The sequence below is a fragment of the Montipora capricornis genome, unplaced genomic scaffold (genome assembly GCF_036669925.1).
Source record: "Montipora capricornis isolate CH-2021 unplaced genomic scaffold, ASM3666992v2 scaffold_464, whole genome shotgun sequence".
Classification (NCBI taxonomy): domain Eukaryota; kingdom Metazoa; phylum Cnidaria; class Anthozoa; order Scleractinia; family Acroporidae; genus Montipora; species Montipora capricornis.
The window spans coordinates 80001-95178 of record NW_027180200.1 but is presented as its reverse complement, the minus strand read 5'-3'; the positions used below and the strand labels follow the sequence as shown (position 1 = coordinate 95178).

The following is a 15178-nucleotide window of genomic DNA, read 5'->3' as shown; positions in this document are numbered from 1 at the left end:
GTGCAATTAATGAATACAGTAGAATCCATGGCTTCTTTTGGTCAGGTCATTTACATGAATTATATAATTCATGCCTTGTAACTTGTTAATCCCAAATACAGCCTAAAGTGGGAGAAACTGAAAGTATTTTTTTTTGTTTCTGCTGTAAAAATGTCCTTACAGCTACAGAAGAGAGAGACCATTACCATGCAGTAATACAATACAATATATATGTACATGTAATGTTATTCCCACAATCATGACGAAGACAAAATACTGTAACAAACCTTTTGGGAAAATATTGGGGTACTTTTCTGTAGGTTGTGCTAAGTAACCTGAGGATGGAGAATATAATTCAAAATACTAATAATACTGGTTTTCACTAGCGACTCAGGCACAAGCATACTGTAAGCTCTCATGTCACCACGAAAACAGCATCAACGCAAGCATAAACACATTAGCGCAAAGCATCAAATTTCCCTGTACACTGTAGTGTCTGGGCAAAGAATTGTTTTAAAATAGTTTTACTTTATTAAAGTGGAATAAGACTACTTACTTACTTATTTCCTTCTTCTATGGTTTAATGATAATTATTTTGACAAATATTTTGCTCATTGCTGAAATTTTTAATCCCATTTCTCAGCCTGCCACAGTGCTTAAAATCATAGAAAAATAAAATTTTAATCCCATTTCTCAGCCTGCCACAGTGCTTAAAATCATCTCAACAATAATACAAGCACAGAGTCAGCCAAACCATAGAACAAGATGTTAATTTATTTATCTGATGCCTAATGACTACTGGCCTGAAATAATTAATATAAACCAAAATATGAAAAATATAGTCATGGCTATTATCCATGCAGCTCCGCAGATTATCCTACCTCCAATGGCTGGGCCAAGCATAAGCCCAGAATTCCATGCTGTTAGTAACACTGACATACCTATGGCCTTAACATATTTAAACAAACCATTAGAGATCGCTTATGGGCATTTTCCATGCATTCACCCTACATTTTTGGGTTTAAATTTATCCCACAATGCTTGGAACTACCAAGGTGGTCCATCTTGACCAGTCAGACTAGTCCAACTGAATTTTGAACTTTCCATTTGACCACATTGCCTTTTTCATTGTCTCAAGCTTAAGGGGTAGTGTCACGCAGTTTTTAAATTAGTCAAACTAAAAGATGTCTTTGCACCAATGAAGACAAAAAATAATGCTGTAGTTTGGTTGCCGATAACCAATGAAGTTATTCAGTGTTGTTTGCAGCCAAGAATGGAGAGGATGGAAATGAATTGAAACTTGAAAATATCAGGAAATTGTTATTCATGTGAGGTAATTAAAGAACTAATTTGGATTCTCACCCAGTTTTGACGTAAGAATAGCATGAGAGTGAGGACAATGTGCGAGCCAGTGAGTCATGCAAGTCAACATGTGAGTCAACAATCAAGTCACACAGTGATGCTGTAGTTTGGTTGGCAATTTAAACCATTGAAGTTATACAGTGTTGTTGCGGCCAAGAATGGAGAGGATGCAAGTGGATTGAAACTTGAAAAAACTGGTTAATTTGGGTGCTTAGACTTAAATACTGTTTATCAGCACTATTTGAAATGGGTGCTTAAACTTAAATGCGAGTCGTGTGACTCGCTAGCTCACAGATTGTCCAACCCCATAGCATGACAACTTAGGTTTGTACTCTTTTATTAAAGCTCTTCAAATTCCATGACTTTTTCCATGACCTTCTCTAGCTTTCCTATGACCTTATTAAAATTTAGATGTCATGTAAGAAAATTTTCAGAACTGTCCTTATTGTAGGATATTATTTTTCTGACATAACTTGATCAGTTCAAATAAATTAACGACCTCTGTCCGCCAAACTTCTGATTGTTTGATAGAAATTCGTCTTTATTATTTTCATTTTATCCCTCTTTGACAACTGCAATGATTAATCTACCATTTATAATATATTATAACTTTCCATGACCGCCCATAAAATTCCATGACTTTCCAGGCCTGGAAAATGAAATTCTTAAATTCCATGACTTTCCAGATTTTCCATAACCTGCACGAACCCTGCATGACAGTGCTCCTTGAGAACAGGCTCATACAACGCTCTCTGATTGGCTTAACAGTTACGTTAAACTTAATACAATACTTGACAATACTATTAATTGACAATACTATTGGGCTACACATGGAATTTCTGCAATGTCAACCAGAATTTTTTTTTTAATGGAACCACACTTTAACTTTTAACAAATTTGAATTTAGTAATAATCAAATTTAATGGAACATTTTCTCAGGGCAAACAATTAAGACATGCTTGAGTGATCTTTCATTTCTGGCTAAAGTGGGAACAATATATTGCATAAATACCTGATTTGTATTATCACACGCTTCTGAGATAATTGCTTTACAAATTATTACTAAGGCTGGAAAAAGGCAAAAGTAAAAAAACGTGATTAGTCTCAAACCTACTTAAAATCTTGATGAACTTCTTTCATGGGCTTAACAGAAATCCAGATCCTTTAAAGTTCTTTTCAGTTTCTAGATTAGGTTTTTTTTTACAGCTCCAATAATCTGCGATCAGGCCCAATTGAGCATCAGTCTCATGTCCTCTTATGTCGGCGCTCGCTACAATTGGCGTTCCCTCACATAATGAAAATGTAGCCTGCTCCAAAGGTCTCTAAGGATCCTTTGCAGATCTTGCTGCTGGGATTTTCTATAGCACTGCATCAGTCGAGAATGCCATTCCAGTCATATGATAACGTATAGGGCTCTTTGTTTGCACTTTTTGCCTCATTAGCATATTAGTCTGGATCGTTTTCTAATCTATCAGCCAAAAAATCAGTACAGGATATATTGAAAGTGCATTTCATAATGGGCTATCAATGAAACTTTGAGCGCAATTTACCACCGCAGATAATCTTTGAGTAATTAAGTTTTGAAATTCGAAATTTTACAAAGAATTTTTTAAATGTTAATGACTGAGACAAAAATTAATGTAAACAATGACATCAGCAAAGATTTGCCTATAGGGTCACATAGGAGGGCCAGTGGAAGATCTCACACAAGATCACAATGACTTTAAGAATCTTAATTGTTCAGAGTTAACCCCAGGTAGGCCGTGTACACTGTAAGCCAAGTTGTCAACAGAACAAGTTTCTGTTAAAATCATCTTGAAAAATTATCATTGATTACAATTTAAATTAATCTAAATAACCCTACCATTACTTAACCCACAGAAAAGTCTTGTAAAGATGGCTGCATACAAAGAAAGTGATAGTCCAAAACCAAGTGTGCCAAGTAGAAGGAATGATAGACTAACTAGCATAACTGGTCGCCGACCAATTTTGTCCGACAGCCATCCCCAGAAATAGCTAAAAACAATTAAAACAACAAATAGTTCTTTTAATTTAATTTTTATTTATAATAGCAGCATGGAAATATGTATCTTTAGGAAATATGAACGCATATGTTTTGTTTTGTTATGAACGCGTATGTTTTGCAAGTTCTCAAAATACGGCTCAAGCAATTTTAAAACTTTCAAAACATCACGAGTGACCATAAACCAAAATGCACAAGCATGTTCATACCATTTTCTATTTTTTATATAGTACTCAACAAAATCCCTCCATTGCTTTGTTTCCATAGCAACTTCTGTATTGCACTCTTCAACCTATTTATGCATTCGTCATTGACCAATCAGAATTGCGATATTTTGTTGTCTGAGTATAATAATAAAATAATTATTACATTTGCTCAACAAATAAAGTAGAAACTATCAAAGCTCTCTCAAGAGATGTTTTATAAACTGTTAAGACCCCTCTTCCCTTGGAATGTCTAAGTAGGCCATTTGTGACTGGGTAAAAAATTTTCAGGCACAAAAATATAGCTCAATAATCGTCTGGTGTTGTCACATTTCTAAGTGTAGCACCTGACAGCTTCTTAAGACACCAAAAATCTAGTTAACTGAAAAAGACCTCAAGACCTTTTTCTTTGTTCCCAAAGCAGTAAAATATGAGTTAGAAGAAAGCAATTAAACAAAGCTTTTTGATCTTGGTAAAAAAAAAGCCATCATGCAAAATTAATGTATATTCATTAGCATGTGACAAAAAATGAAAAGATGTTACATAATTTATACTAACCACGACACTGTCCGCCCAATGAACATTGAAGAAGCAACAAGACCTGCATAGTAACCTATAAAAACACACAAAGCACATTAAAGTGGGCACACAGGATCTAGCTAATTTAAAATTTAATAAATTATTTGATTAGCCTAAATGAATGTAATAGAAAAATAGCATCAAGAGGGAAAATGTGAACTTACCACTGCACTGTACATCTTCAACATTCCCCTCTCATAACGTTTCATACAATAATTACTATTATTCATTCAAAATACTTCCCCATTTCTGATTGGTTGAGACTACATGCATAATTCTTCCTAACCAGCTGCTGTTGACCAAATTTGGAAACTTAAAAATTTTGTCGTATTGAACCGAGGACGTCAAAAGTGCAGCCCACTGCAGATTATTGAACTGTTGACCGAGAAAACCTGGGGACGAGGTTGTGTTATTTTTGGTGAGTAGAAAAACAAAGGGCGAAATGGATGCGACTAGGTTTTCAAGTTTGAGCGAAGAAAATATAAATACCCAGTTACTTACTGATAAAGGCAGTGAGAATATCAAAAAGTTGACGAAACTTTAATTAATTTTTGACTTTTACCTCAAGGTCAAAAACATCAGAAATCCTACAGCTGCAGTGGTCCGAGTTAGCGACAGTTTTACGACTTTGAAAATATAATAATTTATAAAGACCCTCCTTGATCTGCAGATTTCTTCATATCCTACTCAGCCTCATTCAATAATTGCTAAATATTAGATTATTGCACTAGCTACAGTTACTATGCATAACTGCATTATTTTGTTTCAAGTTGTTTTTGCAAAATTGTTCTTTGCGATTTGTGAAAATTCAATAGAAAGCAGAAAAATTGCTTCACATTCAAAGCCTTTATGTTACAGGTTGCTTAGAAAAGAAAAATAATACGTAACCGTATCTCTTACATAAAAATTAATGCTCTTTCAGTCAAAGGGAAAACAAATAAAATGGTCCCAACCTGTATCTTCAACTGATATTCCAAAACTCTATGAAATAAGAAGATAAAAACATAAAACTGCACAGGAGTCACTAGTCAAGAAAAAATCATGTACAACATCAATAATGTCATTACGTTATTAGTTATGAAAATAATTTTGATTTATTATTGCATAATTTGGAGGTAACAATTCATACGGTGTCATAAAATAAAATAAACATAATAATTATTGTATATTAATTTAATTAAAGCATTAGGCTAACTATAGATGATCTACCCTGTAGAAGACTGATCAACTATCATACTGGTTCAGCCTAGGGTATTGAGAGGGCATCTTGTTCTAACTTGAATTGGATGTCCGTGATCCAATCGACTCAACCAATCAAAATTACCATAACCTCCAACCAACATTTAGCATTTTCTTTAGAACATTAATTTTATAACTTATGTAAATATAATACATGTTATAAAATGCCAAGAATCTACACTGCACTGTCATCTTGTTATTTCCCAAACGTTAAAGGGGACATAATAATAATAATAATAATAATAATAATAATAATAATAATAATAATAATAATAATTAAATATTATAATATTTACGTTTTTGAGTTGGGTCTACATGTAGAGGTTGTCAACTCATTGACTCCCAAAGCACCCCATTGAGATCGTCTGGCATGAGATAGAAGGGTTAATAGAAGGACTTCAGCTAGCTTTGATAAAGTATATGCTCCTCTGAATTGCTCGAGAGTGTACAAAGCATTGTGGACATCATGTTTATCCTAGCACGTCTTGCGTTCTTAAAAGTGATACATGCTTATACATGTATAATTTCACAATTCACCAGTCCTTCTTTTAGTTTCCTCTAAAGTAGTCACACGACAGGGAATTTTTATGGGGAGATGGGTATTTGAAAGTGAATCTTCTTTGAAAGCTTGCTGCAGCCTTTCTTTAAAAGTTTGTCCCACAGCCATAAAGCACAGCGACTCTTAACTATGTCCTAAATATCAAATGGGCATATCAAAAGTAGAATCTATTATTTGAATGTCAATTTATGAGTCAATGAGTGGGATGAGTCAACGAGTCAGTGCAGTTAATTAATTAATTAAACCATAAAATGAAAGCTAAAATTTCAGAGAGTGCTAAGGCCTAATCACTGAAACGAGGGCTTAGGCTTAATCAACAAATTATTGCTATATTGACTGTGAGTCCATTGACTTGTGACTCGTGACTCATTGACTCATTTGACTCATAAAACATGCGTTCTCCTATTATTTTGTTTTCAAATTACTTACCATTCAGTTACGAAGTACAATGCCATTTGATAACAAACACTTACTTTGTGCAACAGGAAAGAGGACAAGGTAAATAAAATTATTTCTTTGCTCTTGGCTGTTTTTGTTTTGCCCTTGAGTGTTCTTAAAAATACCCAAGGCATGCACTTTTGCAACTTAACAAAGCACTTGCTATTTTTAATTCTTTTAACATCAGAAATTCATACCTTAATCATAGCCGGCAAAAATGGAAACAACAGTGTTACTGACATTGAAAAGGATAACTGCAATCACACAACAATAAAGGGCAAAAATTAGTCAGCTACATGATACTGCATTTATTTTGGTAATCATTTACACAAGAAATAAAATACATGTTTATATTTTACATGTATTAAATATTTTGGTACAGTATGAGGCATCTCAGAGTATTTGCATGAGTTTTATCAAAATACAGCAGCCTACTTGGCAGTGAAACAATCTGATTGTTTACAAATAAGTGTTTGATTCAGAAAAATATTGATTTTAGGGCAACTCTAATGCATCAAAATTATCATCCAAGATGGTGGTGCCCAGGAAATTTGAGAACAGTGTTGATGATGACCCAAAAATACTTGAACACCTGACTGTTTAAAATTTTGTCTTGCATCGCACTGGATATTGAACACTTGCAGGCAAAAGGCAGAGGCTTGTGCAACGTTTCATTTTTCCACTTTAAATCATATGTACTACTAAGATCAATCCCTCTTATAACTGATGAAGGCTTAAGATTCAGCCGAAATGTCTTAAACAACAGCTTTTATCACAAGTCAGTGACAAAGACTTGCTAAAATTAATTAATCAGTATTATAATATTGTTTGTTTAGATTCTTTGCCTCAGGGTGTGGCTTTTTTGACACTTTGGATTGACATACCTTTCCTGCCCTGGGGAATTTGATAAAACATCTTTAAGTTAAGAATTGTCAAATTCCCACCTCCTGCCTGCACTTCCCCTCCCCCCCCCCCCCACCCCGCCCCCCTTCCTTGCCCCCTTCCTTGCATAAGCAGTTCTTCTGGTAGGCAGCTTATGTAGGCCTGCAATTAATTGATGTAATTACATGCAAAACCACCCAAAGTGGTGGTACAATAACGACACTTCCTGACTGACTCTCCTGGGATAGTTCAGGTAGAACATTTTGTTTTTTCTAGCTCCATTTCACTAACACGAGCTACTCCTCCAATGCTGGCTTATCGTTTTAATTTGGTGTTTCCAATCAAGTGGCATTCTCAAATGATTGCAATGGCTTCACTTGTCCTAAAAACCTTTGCTCCTTTTTTTCTTTATGCACGTTTTCCTGTGTTATTTAAGAACATATTATAAAATTGCTTTGAATTCCAACTGGTCTGTTTTGCATTGTTTGCATCTGCTGTGATTATAGTGTTCCTCTGTTCATACACTGGAACAACTAAGAAGCCGATTACATGAGCTGGGCTGGCCCGGTTAGGCTGGCTGGCTCGTTAAGCCGAGGTCCCGGCACATCTGAGAAAAACATCAAAAATCAGGTTTGCGATTACATGGAAAAATCTCAGCCCTGTTCGCCGAGATCCTGGCATTGTGATGCCGAAATTTCGGCTAACCAGGCTGAGATTTTTCTATGTAATCTCCTTCACCGGGACCGGCCGGTTATAATTAGCCGGGCCAGCGATTTCTAACCACATTACTCCACTTTAGAGCAAAATGGCCCACGGAATAGTCGTTTTTTATGTTTAAATGAAAGATTATAAGATCAGAGGTTGTAAAGTGCAGGTTGCAGGTTAGGGTTAAGAAACCTTTACAAAAATGCTAACCTTAGGCTCAAACATTGTTTTTTAGGCCTAATGTTAGCATTAGTAAAGTTTTGGGTTGTTTCATCTTTGGTGAAACAGTGACCTGCAACTCTAACCTGCAACCTGCAACCTGCAGTTTACACCCTCCAGTATAAGATAGCAATAAACCTTAAGGCTTCTTTAAATTGTAGAATGGTGAATTTTAATAACAATTTAGCGAGACGAACGTCTCTCCACTTCTTGTTGTTGTTGTTATCATTTTTCAAACAACATATTCCAAATTTAACCCAAGCCGGGCTGGCTCACCTCATAATTATAATACCGGGCTGAAACTCATCCCGGCAAACCCGTGCAGCCCGGCTGACCGGGCTAGCCCTTTTTCATGTAATCGGCCCCTAACACCTTGTTTAACTTTGGCGCAAGGACTGTGCTTTCACAACGAACAAGAGCCATTTAAACGCTAATTTATCTATTTCGTACAAATACGGAGTCACTTTTGATTTGCACACAATAACTGAACATATGCAGCATGGCATCTTGGAAGGCGCAAAGGCACAACGTCAAGTCTTACTATAAAATGGCGCCTACCATCGAGAGAAATACATTAGCAAGTATCTTCCAATTCACTGGAGTAGTTCCTGGTGGATAAAATATTCTTCTCACTTTTGATGTTAAGAAATTCATGGCAAACTCTTTTTTCTTTAGCATAAACACCTCGGCAAAGTGATGAAATAGCCGTTTTCACAACAATTTCGATATTACATCACCTCTCGTTCTCAGGGCCTACCGGAAATCATGACTCGCCAAAAAAGAACCGGAAGAGGGATTGATATTCCCACGGCGTGGAGGCTGTCGGTGCACGTTGTGGATCAACTAGCTTGATCTGATCGGCGTAATGACAAGTTGAGAAAGTAAGTATTTTTGAGCAAGAGCCGATACAACGTAGATTTGATTTAGCAATGTACTATATTTCGGCTGGCCATTAACCAGCCCTCCCCAGGTACAATGACAGTTTACATTGGATTGCTTCTATGTACATATATATAGAAAACGGATGTTGACGTAATACTGGAAAATATGCTAAAAGAGTAACGGAAAAAAAAGGGAAGAGACTGTAAACGATAAGCTGAAATCTAAAATGTTTCTTAACATACCTTTCCGATAACGACCTATGATCCATTACTTCCTTCCATCTTCAACGTAAGAAAACAACTCTACAATCTATTTTTTTTATCTGATCGCTGCAGAAACGCTTTCCTTCATCTACCTGTTGTGGCTTTCAGACTCTGCCCTTACCTTCGAGACCTTCTGGTAACAGCTAAATTGTGCCCTAATGTAACGCATTCTAATTCTGCACATCCTTCCGGTTCTTTTCGCGGCAAAAATCTACCTGTCCTTACGTTTTCCATGGACTAACCAACTACACATTCTTCTCTACTGGCAAAACACGCTCCATTAATTCCAACATAACTTGCGAAACTAAAGACCTTATCTACAGGCTGTACATGATGCTATGTAATCTACAGTACATTGGAGGCCTTTTCAATAGAGTGTTTTCACTCACGTGACCAGTAAACTTGTTTTTCCACCGAAACAAAAGAAAACATTTGCATGTTAATAGGCTCAATCACGGCTCGAAACTAACTTTTTAGCTCACTAGCCTAGTGGCTAGTATCAAGTCTGATTTCACTAGCCAAATCTAAATTTGCACTAGCGCAGTTTCATTCATTTGCAAACACAACTCGCTTTTAGTAAATATTCTCATATTCTCAAATCCATCCTCGCAACAGTGGCGCAAATAGGACGCTCGTTTTTGAGACGCGGACGGCGACCGGAAGAGAACAATTCGCGCGCTAGGACAGTGGTGTGTCCACATTTTTATACTAATCATCTCTAATGGAGAAAAGATACTTGGCAATGTAAATTTGGTTGTAAATTTTTCACAGAACATCAAATTGCAAAACATATTCCACTGAACGATCATTAAAAAATCTTTATTTTTGGGCGTTCATTTGGACGAAAAATCCGACAAAAACGGAGTTCGGTCGTTTCGATACAAAGTCGTTTCGATACAAGTTGATTCGATACAAATTGAAGTCGTTTCGAGACATTATCAAAGTTGATTCGATACACGTAGAAAGTCAATTCGATTCAACTCAACATATATGTTCTCAACCGTTAATTAGTGGTCTGCCTGGCGAAAAAACTCCAATCCCGGTAAGCTAATGAAGATACTTCCAAGCGACCACAGTTATGTAAACACTTTCAACGGTGTCTTCTTTTGATGGGCGGACAATTTGCGAGCATTGTGAGTCTCGCGTTTAAGTCTGAGCACCCATTTCAAGTAGCACAGATAAACAGCATTTAAGTATAAGCACCCTTTAGAACAGTCAGCTGTCAATAACTGTGTGACTCGCATGATGACTCGCATGGAAACAAACAAAATATTTGTTATCAGAGGAAAAAAAAAACCCCTTCAATTGTGTGCGTACAAACAAGAAACACAATCCATGTCACTAACACCATATACAGCTATTTTGAGAAACGTCGGAAAAAGTGCACGCGACAATCCTGAAAGGTATTGTGGGTGATTTTAAGTGCACTGTTTTTCAAAGAAATTTAAGAGAATCGTACGGGAGGCCACTGATATATGTTTGCGAGTGCTGAAGGAAAGTAACAAAAGTAGGTTCGACAGCTACAGTCGTTAGCAACAGTGTATTGATCATATCCCATATTACCTTTCGGGATTGTCGCGTGCACTTTATTCTTGACAAACTTTCTCGAAATAGCTGTATGCAATTAAATAAATTTCAGTATCACAGTTCAGGATCAAACGCTTTTCTCAAGAACCTTGTCCGTGAATAATGAAGCACGAATTAGACAACAAGCTTTCTTTCAAAGAATTTTTCGCTGTCACATTTCCACTTATTTTTTTTTTTACCTGAAGACTGTGCAAAGTTGAGTACAAAATAAATGTAAACAGCCAGACAACTGAGATGCGACTTCAGTAACAATGAAGCTGCAATGAAGCCGAACAATGGCTGCAATGTGTATTTATCCTCGTTATTTTTCTTTCATATTTCTTGTGCTTCTTATGTTAGCATCTATTTTCACTGACTTTTCGCGTCTTTACGTAGTCCCTCACTTAGAAGAAGCGACTTTTAGCGTTTACCAAAGCAAGTTGCTTCGCTTGAAGCGAAAGCTGTTTGTATCGCGGCCGGTGTGCTTATGGACGAAGCATGGATATCTTTGTTATTCTCTCCCTGTTAAAATTGACTTAAGTGTCCACATGGACGTTGAACTAAATCCTGGACCAACTTCTTCATCTTCAAGATCTATACGGAAGCGGCCTTATCGTGGATGCCGGAGTGGAAGAGCGGTCAGGGCGCGTGAAGCAACGAAGGTTTTTAATATTCAACCTGCCATGACGCTTCGTCTTTGTCACCAATTTGCATCTCACTCAGGACGTAATGAAAACAATCTTGTTCGTATTCCGCTGATATCATCTGGGCAATGCTGCATTCCACCACTTCGTTTCGGTGTTTGGAATGCTCGTTCACTGAAAAACAAAGTATCATCACTATGTGATCTCATGCTATCTCATCGTCTTGACCTTTTATCTGTGACTGAATCGTGGTTTGCCGCGAACGATAGCATCACCATCGCCGACCTTACGAATTCACTAAAAGACTACGCTGTTTATCATTTGCCACGATCCACTCGCAGGGGAGGTGGACTAGCTGTCATCGCACGTAAAGGGTTTCAAGTTACGGAAAACACTTCGATTTAACGATCACCTCTGGTAACAAGGTTTTTCGCCTTGTGACAGTATGTCGACCTCCACCGTCCAGAAAAAATGGTTTTACAATACTGAAAGGTTTTTCTCTGAATTCTCTTCGTTCTTAGAGGGGTTAACTGTTTCATCTTATCAATTCCACGTTGACGATAATGGAAACGCATACGCCAAACAATTTCACGATCTTCTTTTTTCTGCTCATCTGAAACAGCATGTTAATGGCCCTACCCATCGTCTGGGTCATACTCTGGATCTTCTGATCACTCGCGAGATGGATACTTTAATTTCTCATATAGGAATTCTACCAGATCCTCTCTCTGACCATCAAGTGGTCGTGTGCTTCATACATTTACCGCGGCCTCAGGCCACTCGTATAACTATTACGCGTCGCAAGACTCGTGACATTGATCTTGATGCTTTTCAGAGGGACATTTGCTCTGTCTTCTCTAAGGTTTCAGTTGATTACTTGGACGGCGTGATAACTGTGTTTGATGACACACTGCGCCTTCTACTTAACAAGTATGCCCCAGAACAAACAAGGAATATAACCCTAAGGCCACACGCGCCCTGGTTCTCAGATGAGCTTCGAGCATTAAAACGTGTCAAAAGGCGCTGTGAAAGGAAATTTCAATCCACCAAGTTAACGATTGACAAGCAAATTTATTATCAAGCCTGCCGCAATTATAATCGCCCGCGAGAGGTTTCGAAATCCAAGTACTTGAAGGATAAATTTAGTACGTCTGACATGAAGCAACTATTCAAGCTCGTCGATGGTATGTTCAGCGTAAGTCTGCTCCAATTTTACCGACACATGATTCTCTTGATCACTCGGTGGAGAGTTTTAGCAACTTCTTCGAATCTAAAATCACCAATATCAGATGTTCTCTTTCTCAACAACTATTCTCTTGGCCCAAATGTGGGACTAACGCATCGTGCTCTACCTCCTTCAGTCAGTTTGATTCCGTCTCTACTAATGGTCTCAAGACTATCATTCAGTCATCAAAAAGTAAAAGTTGTGCTCTCGATCCAATACCTACTTGGTTGTTAAAGGACTGTATTGATGTTCTGTTACCTATTCTAACTGATATCTCTTTTCAAGAAGTCATTGGTTCACCCTCTGATTAAAAAGGATAACCTTGATGCCGACGTCTTTGCCAACTATCGGCCCATTTCCAACCTATCGTTTCTCTCTAAGACGTTAGAGAGAATAGTGGCTTCCCAGATTGAGGGTTATCTCACTACCAATGGCCTATTTGCTAAAATGCAATCAGCGTACAGAAAGCATCATAGTACTGAAACTGCTCTTCTGCGAGTTGTTAATGATATTCATCAGGCCATCGACAATAAATGCGAAGCTGTTCTAGTGTTATTAGATCTGTCTGCGGCTTTTGACACGATAGACCACGCTATTCTTCTCGATAGGCTTCGGGATCGCTATGGCTTCTCTGGAACGGTTCTTCGTTGGATTGAATCATACCTTAAGGATCGTCCTCAATGTATTGTCCTTGATAAGATTCTTTCTCGACCAAGATATTTGTCTTGTGGTGTCCCCCAAGGGTCTGTCCTGGGACCACTGCTATTCTCGCTTTATATCGCCCCTCTTGAAGAAATCATCTCTGCACACGGACTCGACGCAATGATGTATGCTGATGACACCCAGCTCTACAAGGGAACCGCGTTGTTGCTTTAGAAAATCTCAGTCTGTGTCTGGATGATATTATGAGTTGGAATTTATGCAATATGCTTAAATTTAATCCATCAAAGACTGAAATTATCCATTTTTCTTCGCGTTTTTCACCTCCTGAACCGATTGCTTCGATTAAAGTTGGCCATCACTACGTTCAGCCTACCAGTGTTATCAAAAACCTTGGAGTCACGCTTGATTCACATCTCACCTTTGTTCCTCATGTCAACAACATCTGTCGCGCTCTTTCGCGTTCGTTTCATTCCATTGGCAGAATCAGAAAATATCTTTCGCAAGCGGATACTGAGCGCATTGTCCATGCCTTCGTTTTATCGAAATTGGATTATTGTAATAGCTTGCTTTATGGGTTGCCTTCTCGTGAAATTGAGAAACTTCAGAGATCGCAGAACACAGCGGCAAGATTCAGGGGCACCCAACGAGAATATACTTCAAAACCACTTAAACATAGCATTGTTAAACCTTTTTTGGTATTAACAGTAGATATAGGCATATTTTTATCCCCTAAAAATTTTTCATCTGTTCGGATTTTCTCGCTGAAAGTCTAGTGGTCCGAAAATTTTAGGGATCAAAACTTACGTTTTCGAAAATTTTAGCCAGAAAAAAGGCTCCCGAAAATTCGAGGTGACCTTTTTGAGGTAAAAATCCGTTTTAAATGGGCAATTATACCATTTTTTAGGTGTTCGAAAATCCTAGGACAGGCAGGCAAGCAATAAATGTTACAATAAATGTTCCGAAAATTCTAGATGTCAAATCGTTTTGCGAACAGATATTTTCCGAAAATTGACGTTGAGTGCCCCTGAAGATTAACTGTGTGCATGAAGAAGACCGATCACATTACTCCTGTTCATAGAAAGTTGCACTGGCTTCCTGTTAATGACAGAATAACTTTTAAGTTACTGTTGCTTACGTATAAATCTCTTAATGGCCTTGCTCCGGTGTATATTAATGAACTGTTGCATCACTACACTCCCTGCCGTTCTCTTCGTTCCAGTGATTCCAATTTCCTTGCTATCCCGAAGACTACTACAATTACCTACGGAAATAGATCTTTTGCGGCTATTGCTCCAAAGTTATGGAATCAGCTACCGCTTGCCATTAGACAAAGCTTTGGGTTGTTTCATCTTTGGTGAAACAGTGACCTGCAACTCTAACCTGCAACCTGCAACCTGCAGTTTACACCCTCCAGTATAAGATAGCAATAAACCTTAAGGCTTCTTTAAATTGTAGAATGGTGAATTTTAATAACAATTTAGCGAGACGAACGTCTCTCCACTTCTTGTTGTTGTTGTTATCATTTTTCAAACAACATATTCCAAATTTAACCCAAGCCGGGCTGGCTCACCTCATAATACCGGGCTGAAACTTATCCCGGCAAACCCGACCGGCCCGGCTGACTTGAGGCCCCTAACACCTTGTTTAACTTTGGCGCAAGGACTGTGCTTTCACAACGAACAAGAGCCATTTAAACGCTAATTTATCTATTTCGTACAAATACGGAGTCACTTTTGATTTGCACACA

At 37.7% G+C, this 15178-nt stretch overlaps 1 protein-coding gene across 7 annotated transcripts in view; it reads right to left on the bottom strand.

Annotated features, from left to right (window-relative positions):
- The window catches only part of LOC138036168 (uncharacterized), a 26101-nt gene that overhangs the window by 10661 nt on the left and 262 nt on the right, over positions 1-15178 (bottom strand). For 3 of the 7 annotated variants that reach the window (XM_068882521.1, XM_068882522.1, XM_068882524.1), the window contains exons 1-8: positions 8747-8935; positions 6580-6636; positions 5100-5127; positions 4126-4180; positions 3206-3357; positions 2354-2409; positions 861-927; positions 267-314 (exon numbers count right to left, since the gene is read on the bottom strand). In XM_068882521.1, the coding sequence (XP_068738622.1) occupies positions 267-314; positions 861-927; positions 2354-2409; positions 3206-3357; positions 4126-4180; positions 5100-5127; positions 6580-6636; positions 8747-8866 (583 nt within the window). In that variant the 5' untranslated portion in view covers positions 8867-8935. Of the gene's footprint in view, positions 1-266; positions 315-860; positions 928-2353; positions 2410-3205; positions 3358-4125; positions 4181-5099; positions 5128-6579; positions 6637-8729; positions 8936-15178 lie in introns of those variants that run through there. The other 4 variants (XM_068882525.1, XM_068882523.1, XM_068882527.1 and 1 more) reach the window with 4 other exon arrangements.